Source organism: Mesoplodon mirus (assembly GCF_964341445.2).
Source record: "Mesoplodon mirus genome assembly, chromosome: 12".
Lineage (NCBI taxonomy): Eukaryota > Metazoa > Chordata > Mammalia > Artiodactyla > Ziphiidae > Mesoplodon > Mesoplodon mirus.
The window spans coordinates 19,712,677-19,725,434 of record NC_138988.1 but is presented as its reverse complement, the minus strand read 5'-3'; the positions used below and the strand labels follow the sequence as shown (position 1 = coordinate 19,725,434).

At 42.8% G+C, this 12,758-nt stretch overlaps 1 protein-coding gene across 10 annotated transcripts in view; it reads right to left on the bottom strand.

Moving 5' to 3' along the window:
- Nucleotides 1–12,758, bottom strand: part of FOXP1 (forkhead box P1) — a 595,227-nt gene that overhangs the window by 18,206 nt on the left and 564,263 nt on the right. For 8 of the 10 annotated variants that reach the window (XM_082637134.1, XM_082637140.1, XM_082637136.1 and 5 more), the window contains 4 exons: nucleotides 12,574–12,657; nucleotides 2,252–2,453; nucleotides 2,068–2,147; nucleotides 1,362–1,463 (listed from right to left, as the gene is read on the bottom strand). In XM_082637134.1, the coding sequence (XP_082493260.1) occupies nucleotides 1,362–1,463; nucleotides 2,068–2,147; nucleotides 2,252–2,453; nucleotides 12,574–12,657 (468 nt within the window). The remainder of the gene's footprint in view (nucleotides 1–1,361; nucleotides 1,464–2,067; nucleotides 2,148–2,251; nucleotides 2,454–12,573; nucleotides 12,658–12,758) is intronic. The other 2 variants (XM_082637141.1, XM_082637142.1) reach the window with 1 other exon arrangement.

Here is a 12,758-nt window from a genome sequence, read left to right as displayed (position 1 = left end):
TGATCATTTGCTATTTATAAAAGGCAATCTGAAGAAAATGTCTGCTTCATGCTTATACTTCCGAAATTCTGAAAAGCATTCACAGCTGAAGACTGTTTTCTATTTTACATCTCAAGGCAGGCTGAGGAAGAGAAGGGAAGATTTTTGACCTAGGCTCCTTCAGGGCCCATGTGTCTTAATGGAAATAAAAAAGCTACTTTGGGCCATAAGAGATAATTCACAGCTCTGTAAGGTTGATGAATTAATTCTTTGGTTATATTCTTTCAAAACGCTATTTTATGATGAATGTGGTAGAGGAAATGCGTTTTCTGTTTTTGCTGTTGTTTTTCTCCCATATAAATTACGGAAGTAGCAAGGAAGACCTGTATGTCCAGCAAAGCATGTTTTCCTTGCATCCTATAATAAATCCCTATCCTATTTCTAATAATAACATGTAAAATATCCAAAACTATTTGCATTTTAAATATTTCTAAATTTTTTGGAATTTAGGGATTACAAGAATTCTAGATAGTAGTAAAGGTGCAAAAAAAATATATGACTCTCAGATTGTATCTGCTGCCCCTTTTTCTAAAGCAAAACTATTAAAAACCAAGAAATTTAAAGTGGGAAAATCCAAAAACTGGTGAGGGCTTAACCGAATACAATGGAATCGCTACCAACAGAACCTACGAACCAACTGCTGAACTGGGATTGAGGTATGTCATGTGACCCCAAGCCTTCCTGGGGGCATCCCAGGTGGAGCTATGGTTTTATAGCAAATGCTATTACAGTCAAGTCACATATTTCAGAATTTACTTTTCTTCCCCAGAGTGCCTATGAATATCTGATGGACAGTCTCTTGACTTAAAAAAACAAACAAAAACAAAAAACCCTTAATAATATATATATTGGGTTCTCCTGTAATAACGCCAATATACCTTGCTAATACTTGGAGTGCATAGGTTAAGGAGCTTATATCCAACCAATGAAAGTTAAGTGTATCTGATCAAGTGTATCTGATCATTTCTCCAGGTTCCTGATGGTTAAAAAAAACACACAAAAGTTATCTATGCATTCTCTACAAATACTGGTGGTGGCTAAAGACCGAAAACCATGAGGTCTGTGTACACAAGACAACTTCCTACACGTTCCAACCAGAGAGAGATAATTTTACTCGTTATGCCAACATGATGGGAGTCTTCCGTCCCAGCATTTTAACCCCAGTGGAATTATTTTCTCAATCCAGTATGCCTATAAATTAGACTCTTTGAATGTAGCAAAACAATATATACGTAACTTACAACATCTGCATCTTACCGACAACAAACTCTCTCGAATAAATGCCAAGATCCAAGACTCAACAGGCCTGCAAGAAAGCTTACCTTCCATGTGGCAGCGTTACGCCGGAAGTAAGCAAACATTCGTGTGAACCAGTTATAGATTTCATTTAGTGTTAGCTGCTTTTCTGGAGATTCGAGAATGGCCTGTGAAGCAAAAGCAACAGAGAAAGATAATTTATGACCAAATCGACAGAACCGTCATTATACAGTTGCTTGAAAACATAAAATAATCATGATGCGGAGCTAAATCCTAAGGAAGGTTTCCCGAAATGCTCTAAGACTAATGGCTGTATTTACCAGTTCAATAGCAAAATTCAAAATGGAATTATCTAATTGTTTTGAGTTTTTATTTCTGTTTCCGTACAGAAATATTAATTTATTAGTCATTCATAAAGCAGAATCAAAGAGAAATGCAAAACATTTCACTAGCTGATTAAAGCTCAGTAATTATTTAGAGCTCAGATTAATTCTAGGGATCAGAGATTACTGTAGCTTGTGATAATTGACTTGCCATCTTTAAACAGGCTCATTTTCACTGTTGTGTGAAATGAATTTCCTAATAATCACATCGTATTGTAATACTTAATCAAAAGCAATTATGTTATATATTGCAGATTTAAAAAACCTTATAGAACAGGTTTTAGCATGCTTGCATAGTAAACGGTTTTAAATCCACTGCATCAATATAATACATCCATGTACACCTATACCTTCTGATAGAATTTCACATACTGCGTTATTTACTTACCTGCCTAATTAAAGATGCATATGTAAATGGTGGTCTAACTTCTGCGTTCTTATAAAATTCTTGGTTCTGCGCAATATCTGCTAAATAAGAATCATTGTCCTATTAATTATCACTTTTTACAAAGAGGCTGGTCGACAAGCATTGCTGATCCCAGTTCTCCCTGAGGCAAAAATGGAGCATCTACCTGAAGAGATGGGCACGTTGTATTTGTCTGAGTACCGCCTGCGGATGGGTCCCACCGTGTGCATGCTGGTGGTGGTGATGACGGAGGGGCCTTGGGTGACGGGAGTGATGGGGGCAGTGGGGGTTGTAGGAGTATGAGGTAAGCTCTGTGGAGAAGCCTCTGATGCAGACTTGGAGAGCGTGACACTTGATACCAGATTCAGCTGTGAGGAAAGGAACAGTTCTTAGAAGACCTTCAGAAAAAAACAGAGCAACCAAGAAAGCATCTGCAATGCAGCGGGAAATTATACAGGGGAGGCCTGGCTAGTTTTATGCCTCACAGTAGATTTTTATCATCAGCTGAAATAGGAGGCGAGTTCCCATGTAAAAACCATTCACTTTATTTACTTATTAAAATTTCTAGCATCCTGTCCTGTGATTCTTTTTTTCTAATTTATTTTTTTTATTGTAGTTGATTTACACAATGTTGTGTTAGTTTTTCAGGTGTACAGCAAAGTGATTCAGATACACACACACACACACCTTTTATCTCTTTCTATATATACCCATATATTCCTTTTCAGATTTTTTCCCCCATATAGGTTATTAAATAATATCTCTTACGATGTTCTCCTTTCCTGTTGTTGCTGAGACAGGTTTTTTTCCAAAGACAGTTAAACAAGCATTTACAGACACAAAAGGGGTTACCTAGCCTGGTGAGTTTGAGAAATTCTGGGTTAAGACATTTCTTTAATCACGACTTCGCACCCTACTATGCCTTGTAAAGCTCGAAGCGGGAGAGGGAGTCCTTGTAGCCCCACGAACGCTGACGTTTCAGGAAACACCAGTTGGGATACATTGGTATCAACCTGAGCTCTTAGACAGAACTTTCTGGAATGTGCTAGTACAAGCGAGAAACAGTTTTTACTTAATTTTAATAAAAAGGAAAGTTGTACAAAAATGGCCACTGGCTACACCACACTGGGACGGGCTAACTCAACTCCAGGATGAAACTTCACGGATGGGAACCACTGCTGAGAGGTTTGGCCTGTGACTCGTATTAAAAAGAGCAGCACTGGATCCAGTAAACATCCATTTAGTTCCATTAGTTGGCAGAGACTAATCTTTGAAAGCTTTCTCTGTCACCTTCATTAAACTCTATCCAATATAGGATTGGAATCATTTATTTAAAAAGAAGATGGCGGGCTTCCCTGGTGGCGCAGTGGTTGAGAGTCCGCCTGCCGATGCAGGGGACACGGGTTCATGCCCCGGTCTGGGAAGATCCCACATGCCGCGGAGCAGCTGGGCCCGTGAGCCATGGCCGCCGAGCCTGTGCGTCCGGAGCCTGTGCTCCGCAGGGGGAGAGGCCACAACAGTGAGAGGCCCGCGTAACGCAAAAAAAAAAAAAAAAAAGAAGGTGGCATAGGAGACATCTGGAACTGTAAAACATTTTAATTTTTTTCCTTCCAGTTTCAAATGCGTAGTAACAAAATGGAATAGTCCAATGCTTCAAGTCCGGAAACACACACTAGTTAGTTGCAGGAGCACAGAGGAAAACGAAGGAGTCCTGTTTCGGTCCTTCCTTCCTTCCTTCCTTCTTTCTATCTGTTTCGCCTGCACCTTGAAGTGTTTCTCTGATTAATAACTGGAAACATGAGCCTGTCCTCCTCTCCAGAAACTCGTTGCTACTGAAGTATTAAGTCTGGCTACACTGAAGAACTCGGTTGTTTTCAACAGAGTTCTTACCGTTTACCCAGAACTGCCCTCTGAGGAACTTGTAGCTGCCCCCAATCCAAGAAAGTTTGGCAAAGTAGCCTTACTTGGTATCACTATCTCAAACCAGATTGTGAATCACTTAACAAATTAAGTCTGGTTCACCACTGCAACAGTCCTAAGTCCAAGACATTATTTGTGGAAAGTATTAAAAACGAGATTCCTCTGAGATCATAATCAAGGAACAGATTAAAAGAGAGTTCTAATTTGTTGGGAAGACTCAACCTTACTCATACCCTAGTAATGAGAAATATCAAATATCGTTGAGAAAGTATTAATGGAAAAACATAAACATGGCACTGGAAACCGAACACTGGGTTGCAAGCTTTTGGCTGGGCTTTCCTTTTTCTCCCTCCCTTGAAATGCTGACTCAGCCAACACCAGACTGCCGCCGCCGCCGCACCGCACCCCGCCCCGCCCCGTCCACCACCAGTCCCTACACCCCAGGCTCCCCCGTGCCTGATAAGTGCAAGCTGTGGAGATGGCACCACCCTTATGAATCCCCCAGCAAGCTGGGCAGATGCTGGGAGCTGCTTTTTTATTAGTGCTGGAAACTTGACTTCGTGACACACATTTGCAAACTTAAGTGCTCACGGTCTAGCGTAGCAGCCACGGGATGGAGCAGATCTGGGAAGGCTGGGGCTGACCTCCTCTTTGCCTTGGGCCTTCTTCACTGACCAAGTACAGGAATAGCGTGTCTAAGCATCAGCCCCAGCAACGGGTCAAGGAAATTAGCGCACAGAAGGCTAATGCTCATAAATATACAGCTTTTAAAATTCAGATGCTCTTAGGCTTAAGAGCATCCAAACGCTCGGGAAAGTCATGGGTACCATTTGTAAAAACCACATTGTGAACCCCCTGCCACCGCCTGGTCTTGCTGAATTCTCATACCATCACGAATACTTGAGATGTTGTTACTCACGTTTCACAGATAAGCAGACAGAGGCTCACGGGAGATTAAATAACGTGCCCATATTCACAACCTGGACTCAAAATCACACAGACACTGGTGATTCTAGGCCCTCTGTATAACAGTCTCCTTACGCCCAGATAATGGGAACCATAAACACTATCCGGGTTCACTTTTCTGCATGCTCATTTTTGGAAGGGACCTGGGGATTAGCTTTTATCCCTGCTTATAACTAACATTCAATAAATCTTTCCCAGCAAACATATGGCAATGGGAACTGAAATGACAAAAGAAGGAACAGAACAGACAACTGCTGCCCTCGAAGGGCTTACCATCAAATGCAGACACTGATCAAAGGAAAACAGGCAGAGCGACCATAAAACAATTCCGAGAACTAACTCTGCTTCTGGGCTCTTCGGTTGAAGAACAGTACCCTCAACACCACGGCGTTCTTTAGAAGGTAACGAAAATTATAATATAAATACAGTGTCCTCGGGAAATATGCACGCTCCTCTCCAGTTCTGTGAGGAAGATCACCAGGTCCGCTGGGTTCTAGTTAATTGCCAAAACCCCAAACTCGTGGACACATTCAGCAAGTGCAGGCCCATCTCTTGGGAGCTCACCTACAAGAACAGACAAGCCCCACGATACGGGTACAAAGTCATAAAACACGAAAAGAATGTCATCCTTGCAGCCTTAATACTTGGACTGTTTCTACTGAAAAATCAACAGTCGAGAAGAAAATCCCTCCCGGTTAGCACGATCCACGAAGAAAGAGATGCAGCTGAATTTTCTGGAGGCTCTGAAACACAGGTACCAAGTGGAAATCAACACCAAGCCAGAAGACAGCAGAGAGGATTTTTTTTTTTTTAACCAGGCTTGACAAATGACACGGTGATTCACACCCACTGCTGGGCTGTCTCTAATAAGCCACAGAGGAAGTAGCCAATCTCGGCTAATTACCAGATAAAAATGTATTGTAAGGACTCTAATTAGAAGACGCGGATGGAGGTGATCTAATGATTAAATGCTGCATTCGACTGACCCCACCATCAATGTGCAGTGGTGCAAGATGTCACTGGAATATTTTGTAGAAACAGTAATTTTATTTCGAGGAGGGGAGGCAGTAATATTTGTAATGATGGCTATGAGGTAAACTAATTAAAAGACAGTTCCTAGAGGAAGAGGGTGGCTGAGAGCAGCTGTGGCCATTCCAGAACCAAGTGCCAAGTCTCCACAGAGGAACTGCAGTCAAGTGGAAAATTTCTGCCTGACCTCTGCCCCTGCTATTAATTTGCAGGAAAACTAATGACACATATACATATTCCCACAGAATTGTTCTAATTGCTGATTTGCCAAAGGAGCCCCGATTCCAAATTAAACACGACTGTAGCCCGCGAGGGGAGAAAGAACAAAAAGCGGTAAACTCCAAACACAGGGTGCTTCGCCTCGCGAAATCATCTGAAGGCTGAACCAACAAGTTAATGAAATGTCAACCTTGTCAACGGCGATCGAAGTTTCTTAACTTTTAAACTCGGGCTGGATGATCACATGCTGGTCTCGAGGAGAAACCATCTTTGGGGAGGAAGGTCACGGGGGAGTGATAAGATGCAGCAGGGGGAAGGTTTCAAGACAGGCTCTGCGTTCAAACCAGACCTGCTCTTTTCATTAAGGTCTCTCTGAAAAAACTGGACCCCCTACGCCCCCCACCACACACACACACAAATTAATTACAGACTTAGAACAGCAGAGCAAACCGGGAACGGTGAGGGGTGTGCGGCAATCCTGCAAGATTCACCTGAACTGTAAACTATTAAAACTTAATAATATAATCATCAATTAGAAATGAAAGCATGTGTGCTTCGTGTTTCTGACTGTAGCTCATGTTGGAAGAGAGATTTTTTTTCTTCCGGGGCCTGGAGCAGGAAGGGATGGGGACTCTGGGAGGGTTTCTTTTCCTATTTTTCAGATTGTGTTCATTTTCTATTTAAAAAGAAGTTGCTATGTTTAGAAAAGTTAGTAACTCTGATATTTTCTACATGGCAAGTTTCCATCATGTGATGATTTCGGCAAAGATAATCTCTTTGAAACGCCGGCCAAAAGCTTAAATTCTTATGTCACTTAAGATTGCCGTAGGGCTTTATTATTTTTTTTTTAGTTTCTATGCACTCTCAACCGTCGGCTTTTCTCCCAGGTCAGTTCCAGGGGGGACTATCCTAGAAATCTTACCCATCCAAACAACTGGAACCAGATCAGCTGCCCGGTACTCTGCCGAGCCCCTTTTCGAAAGATTTATCTTTCGTTTTTAAACAGTAACCTCCTCTCTCTCTTGTAAAGACGGTGAGTCACTCCCATTTTTTAAAAAATCAACAAACGGCTGAGGTAAACCCCAGACAGAAACAGACTTGTTGTAAGGATTCCCATAAGGACTCATCTGTATTTTTGTGTGTGCTTTTGCCTTGCTTCAGAACAGATGCTGAGAACAAAAGGCAAACCTGAAACCCAGACACCGAGGGACCCAGCCGCTTAGTATGGACTTTGGGGCTCACTCGTTTTTCTGCTGTTGGTTCGACTGGCCTGAGCAGATGAATTCTAGACACGAATCCCTCACGTTCAGAGGTGGCCTTTTCTGAGGCTGGAGGGACGGGAAAGATGTCACCAGACCGTGGCAGGGGGTCGGGGGGTGGCCTTGGGGAGAGCTCTCTCTGCCTGGTCCTGCTACTGCCTTAGATCTGGGCCCTGGCGCAGGGCAGTGACCGAGAAGGTGGGCGTCAGGATGAACCTCAGGGTGGGGGACTTCACGAGAAACAGTATATAAACACCCCTTGTGTGTGTGTGGTGCTTGCGAATCTCTCTTTATGACGGCATCAAATTATTTCCCCAACTCAACAGCCAGGCTGCAGTCAGCAGCCCACAAAATCAGCCACTTCGTTAAAAGACCCCCCCTTTTGCGGAGCGGGGGGCACGGGGGGAGGGAACACACGATGGACACACACACACACACTCTCTCTCTCTGTCTCTCTCTGTTTTTATTAGTAGCTAAAAACTATTTCCAAACAGTCCTAATTGCTACCGTTGGAGGAAACGAGAATGCGTGCAAAGGAAAATCTAATACTGCCTTTCGCTTCAAATAGCCAAGTTCCTGTGTTTTGTAACATTTCCATAAAGGAGATAGTACCTACACTTTAATTACTTGCCCACCAAATCTGAAGGGATGTGGTTTCTCCAGCGCTGGGAGCTGTTCTCCGGTGGGTAGGAATACCCTAAAGCAAAGCCTACCTCTTACGTTCTCAGGATTATAGAATATGACTTAGGGTATTTTCCTGACCTTATGATAGTGAAAAAGCCTTTTTCAAAAATCCTTAACAACTTAATAAAGTATTAGTGCAGACATGCTTCTTGGTGGTGGTGGTTATCATTTTATCCTCTGAGTGAGGCCTCCCTCCAAGGACAAGCATTCACCCCCAAGCAATCCATTTTGGTGTTTACCTTGAGAACACTAACTGGTACCGAGTTTGGAACAAAAGAATATCATTCTCATTAGGACAGTTTACGATCACCTGATTTTTCGCTTGTGCTTCTCTGAACACGGAAAAGAGACGAATCTTTTAAATCGCCAACATACAATACACGGGGCCATTCTGTACATATGTCAAGCCCGCCTTTGCCCGCTGTATGTCCCCCATTGCTAGAATGTACAGCTCTGTTCTGGTAAACTTTTCCAAGCAGGGGCCAGCCTTAATAAAATTAAAAGCTTCTAAGTAAAGTTATGACAAACGAAAGCTTATTTCAGCCGCTGTTGGCCATTCCTTTCTTCCCTCCACTCTGATCTTCTTCACACACTTTCCCAGTTCCCTTCCTCAGAGACACACGGACACACGCACCTAACTCTTAACCCGAGAAAAGAGTCACGAAGCTCGCTTCTTTCCACTTCTTCCTATTCACCTTTCAGGTTTCACCTTAGATGTCACTTGTCCCAGAAGTCTTTCCTCAACCCCACCTAGACGTCTAGGGCAGAGGTCCACACACTCACTCACCCAGAGCACAGCTCATGCAGGGAGAGCCTGGGAGTGTGTCTTTGGTAGTTGGTCCCACGAGACCCCAAACACCTCGATGGCAGGGATGGTTCTGTCTGGTTTTACTACCCTATGTTTTCCTGTCGCACGTCCAATAAATATTCGTTGACGCAATAATTCGATTTTAAATTCAGGAATTCTCTTCACAAAAACAGCGTGCACTGCAGTTTGAGTCCTGGGTATAATTACGAAAGGAAAGGTTTTTATCGGTTTAAAAGATTTTCAGGCAAGCAGGCGGAGATGTTATCGGAGGCACGTGTGGAATAGGACCACCGTAAACCCCTATTCAGTTCCTCTACACGCTTTCCAGGGGGACTCACGCTCAGACCCACGCCTAAAAACTAGGGATTCTCCCGAGATGAGCATAGCCTCTGATTAGCCAAATGGGAACATGAGTTCCACAACAGCATCCAGCGAACACGTCTACGGGCTGCTGTCAGAACAATCCAAGAAGGTTTTGGCAGTGAAATGGGAACTGGTTGGATGACTGGACACAGCAAATGACACTTACCACCCAAATGGCATTTAGTGAAAAGCAACGTTTACAGCAAAGCATTCTATCACTTAGTGACTAAGGATTTTAAAATAAACACCGAGTTCCTTTTTAAACAGAAATGGAAAAAAGAAAAAAAAAAAAAAAACACTTCACAAACTTCCTGGCAAGACTCTAACATGAGAGTCCCCAGCTAAGGTTAGATTTGCATCCCAGGGACTGCTTCCTTCAAATCAGAGCGTCTAGAACGATACGCATCTGAACATACACTGAGCGTTCTATTATTTCAGGTGGAATAAATCAATTATAGGCAAAAGGGAGTCTTTTGCACCTTAGAACCAATCATCAGATAACTCTGTATCCCTAAAGTTGAAAGCATCGAGGGTTTGCTCTGTGTCCACCCCTCCCCTTTTTTTGGGCAAAGAAGTAAAAATGTATGCAAAACACTACACGTCTACCTTTTATAATTAATTTCCCAATGCCTCACCTATACATATTTTAATAATTCCCGATTTATAAGATGGTATCTATAATAAAATTTTCTATTTTCCAATGAATGAAAAGAAGGCAGGTTCTCTCTGGCAACAGAGCGTCACACAATATCTGCTTGTCAGGCACCAATTTTTACTTCTTACACGTAAGTTAAAGGATAAGGAATTTATAATGCTGCCTGTGAAGGGAACCACTTTTCATACACAAATGTGATCTTTTTTTTTTTTTTCCCAAAGGGTAATACAACAGTCCATTTACATAAACTAATCCAAACAATCTATGTATTTGACAATGGCAAACCTCACACAGACGGCCTATTGTTGGTTTACATCTTGGAGTTCTTTATATTGGCTTGTAGCACTGCTCTAACTGTCAAAGGTTTGACTTGGACTCTAAATAAATGGTTATAGAAGTGCTGTGCAGTGATATTGGACTTCTTGGCAAAAGAAAACCTGCTGCGTATGAATTCAAAAGCTATTAATTTTTCAGTCAAAAATATTCGTGCCTATTTCTTTTAATAAAGAAGTACTGTGCTGAGCTACTAAGAGATAATGTTGACTAGTGGTAGAGAATTTTCAATAGAGCAGTTAAAAATAAATTTAGTAGGAGGTCCCCTTCGAAGTTATAATTTTCTAGCATGTAAAACATTTTTAAAAAAATACTAATCAAGACAAACCTTCCTGCCCTGTGCATTTCCCCCAGGACTGCTTTTTCCTGTTTACTGGCTGCCTAACACGGGTCCTCATGGAGATTCCCAAGGGTCCCTTTTGTGGCCTATGGAGGCCTATGTATATGGCGCTCCCTGCCGGCATCCAGCCCCGTCGCTCGCTGAGTGCCCCGTGGGGTTTTGCAATTCCTTTTCTGCTTTTATCCCGCCTCCTCCCAAGGAGCCTCATGATCCCAAATGAGTATATTCCTAGAGTGCGGAGTCCAAACATTATTCTAGTTCTCATATTGAATATCTAACCTCATATCACTTGTTTTTAATCCACGGAGGAAGGAGGGGATAATCTCATTCTCTCCCTTGTTGCTAGGTTTAGAGATGCAAACCCTTCAACCTGGGGAAAACCATTTCCCTAACCAACGACAACCATCTGAAGACTTCCGGAGAGTTTCAAGTTCCCTATACCCGCTGGAGAACTCAGTGGAGTCGTGCCAGGATCTTACCAATTTGCTTAGCTGGGTTCATAGTATTCCCAGGACCCTCCTTAAAAGAAGGGGTTGACAGGAATACCACCGAGAGCACAGCTGACTACTGACTCCGCGATGCTGAATGGCCTCCCCCTGCCCCCCTTTCTCTTGGGTAGCCTACACATTGGGTCCTACAGCCGTTTACTGTGAAACACATGGAAACCAAGGGCTCTCCCCTAGTAAAAATGGATGTGCAAAGTGTTTAATGATTTTATGTCCTATATCTCAGTAATGTGTTCTGTTTCAGACATTAATTTTGTCTGCCAACTGCATCTTGGCAGGCTACCATATTTGCTGGGTTAATAGTCTGACTCCGCTTTATTTCTATCACCATAAATCATACATGTATGGGTGTATGTTTGCTTTATTTATAGGAAAAAATCAGTCAAAACAGATAAACCAATACTTTGCCATTACGCCGCATCACTGCATATTGATTAAAATTGCTGGTACTAACTATAGATTGTCAACGCTCAATTAATTTTCACACAGTGACTCCAAGCAAAATCAAATAAAGGCAGTGTACCCTTAAATTTTACAAATCTTAAAAATCAAGAAGCAAAGCACTCTCCCCATTGTGAATAATCAGTTGAAGCTACTAGATTTTGGGAACTGTAAGTATACAAGAAACACAACTGGGAAAGCGATCAACTTGCAACAAGTCATGAGGCCCAAGACAGGATTTGGGGTTCAGCTACCACCCTTCCACTTAGATATTAACCGTCTGTGCTTGGTGACGCTCTTGAAAGTCAAATAAAAGGGAACAAGGCAAGAAGTAAGAGACTCCTAAAAGTGAAATGTAATTTCAGGGCACCATGTTTGGTCTCCTCACCGCGAAGGAGTCATTTTCGCTTCAAACTCTTTAGTAACCGTTAGATGTTCTCCGTAATTATAGCCTCTGACTATTCCGACAGTGTGTTTCCTCTTTCTTTCCCTTCTTGCAGTTAGACTGGACTGGACTATCCCTCACTCCTTTTCTCACACCCACTGCCTCTTGGCTAAACCATGCTGACATGCCTTTTACCTCTGCTTTCCTGGTCTGGCTGTCTTCTCTCTGTGTTGCCACCACTGAGAAATCAGAAAGATTGCTTTCTGTTCTGTTTTGCTTTTTCCCTTCTAGTGAGCTCTCGTAATGTGTTTTAGTACCTCGGTGTAGTAGCATCAATCATCTGTCCCAAAGAAGAGCTGATGGTGGGGCCTCGTGGTGAACGACTGTGCCTGAATCATCCCATATCTATCTCCCTAAATGCCCAGCACGCTGCCCTCTTCATAAAAGGTAATCAGAACCAGACGGAGCTTAAGTCTTTCACTACTCAGAGCTGCCAGACTAGGCGATCCTCCATCCTTGGGGTAGGGAAGCAGAGAAGAAATACTGTAGGGTTCCCCACGGGGGTCATTTCAGTACTTACGGGCTGAGGGGCAGTTTTGGGTTCCGTAGACTTCACGTGTAGGTGGGTCATCATGGCTTGCAGGCGCTCTTTGTCTTTTGCAAGCTGGTAGGGAGAAGATGCTTTGTTATTTCTTTGAATGCAGATGCATTACTCCTTTAACATCCCAAATGATACACATTCCAAGTGACACTATGGCCCCCTGG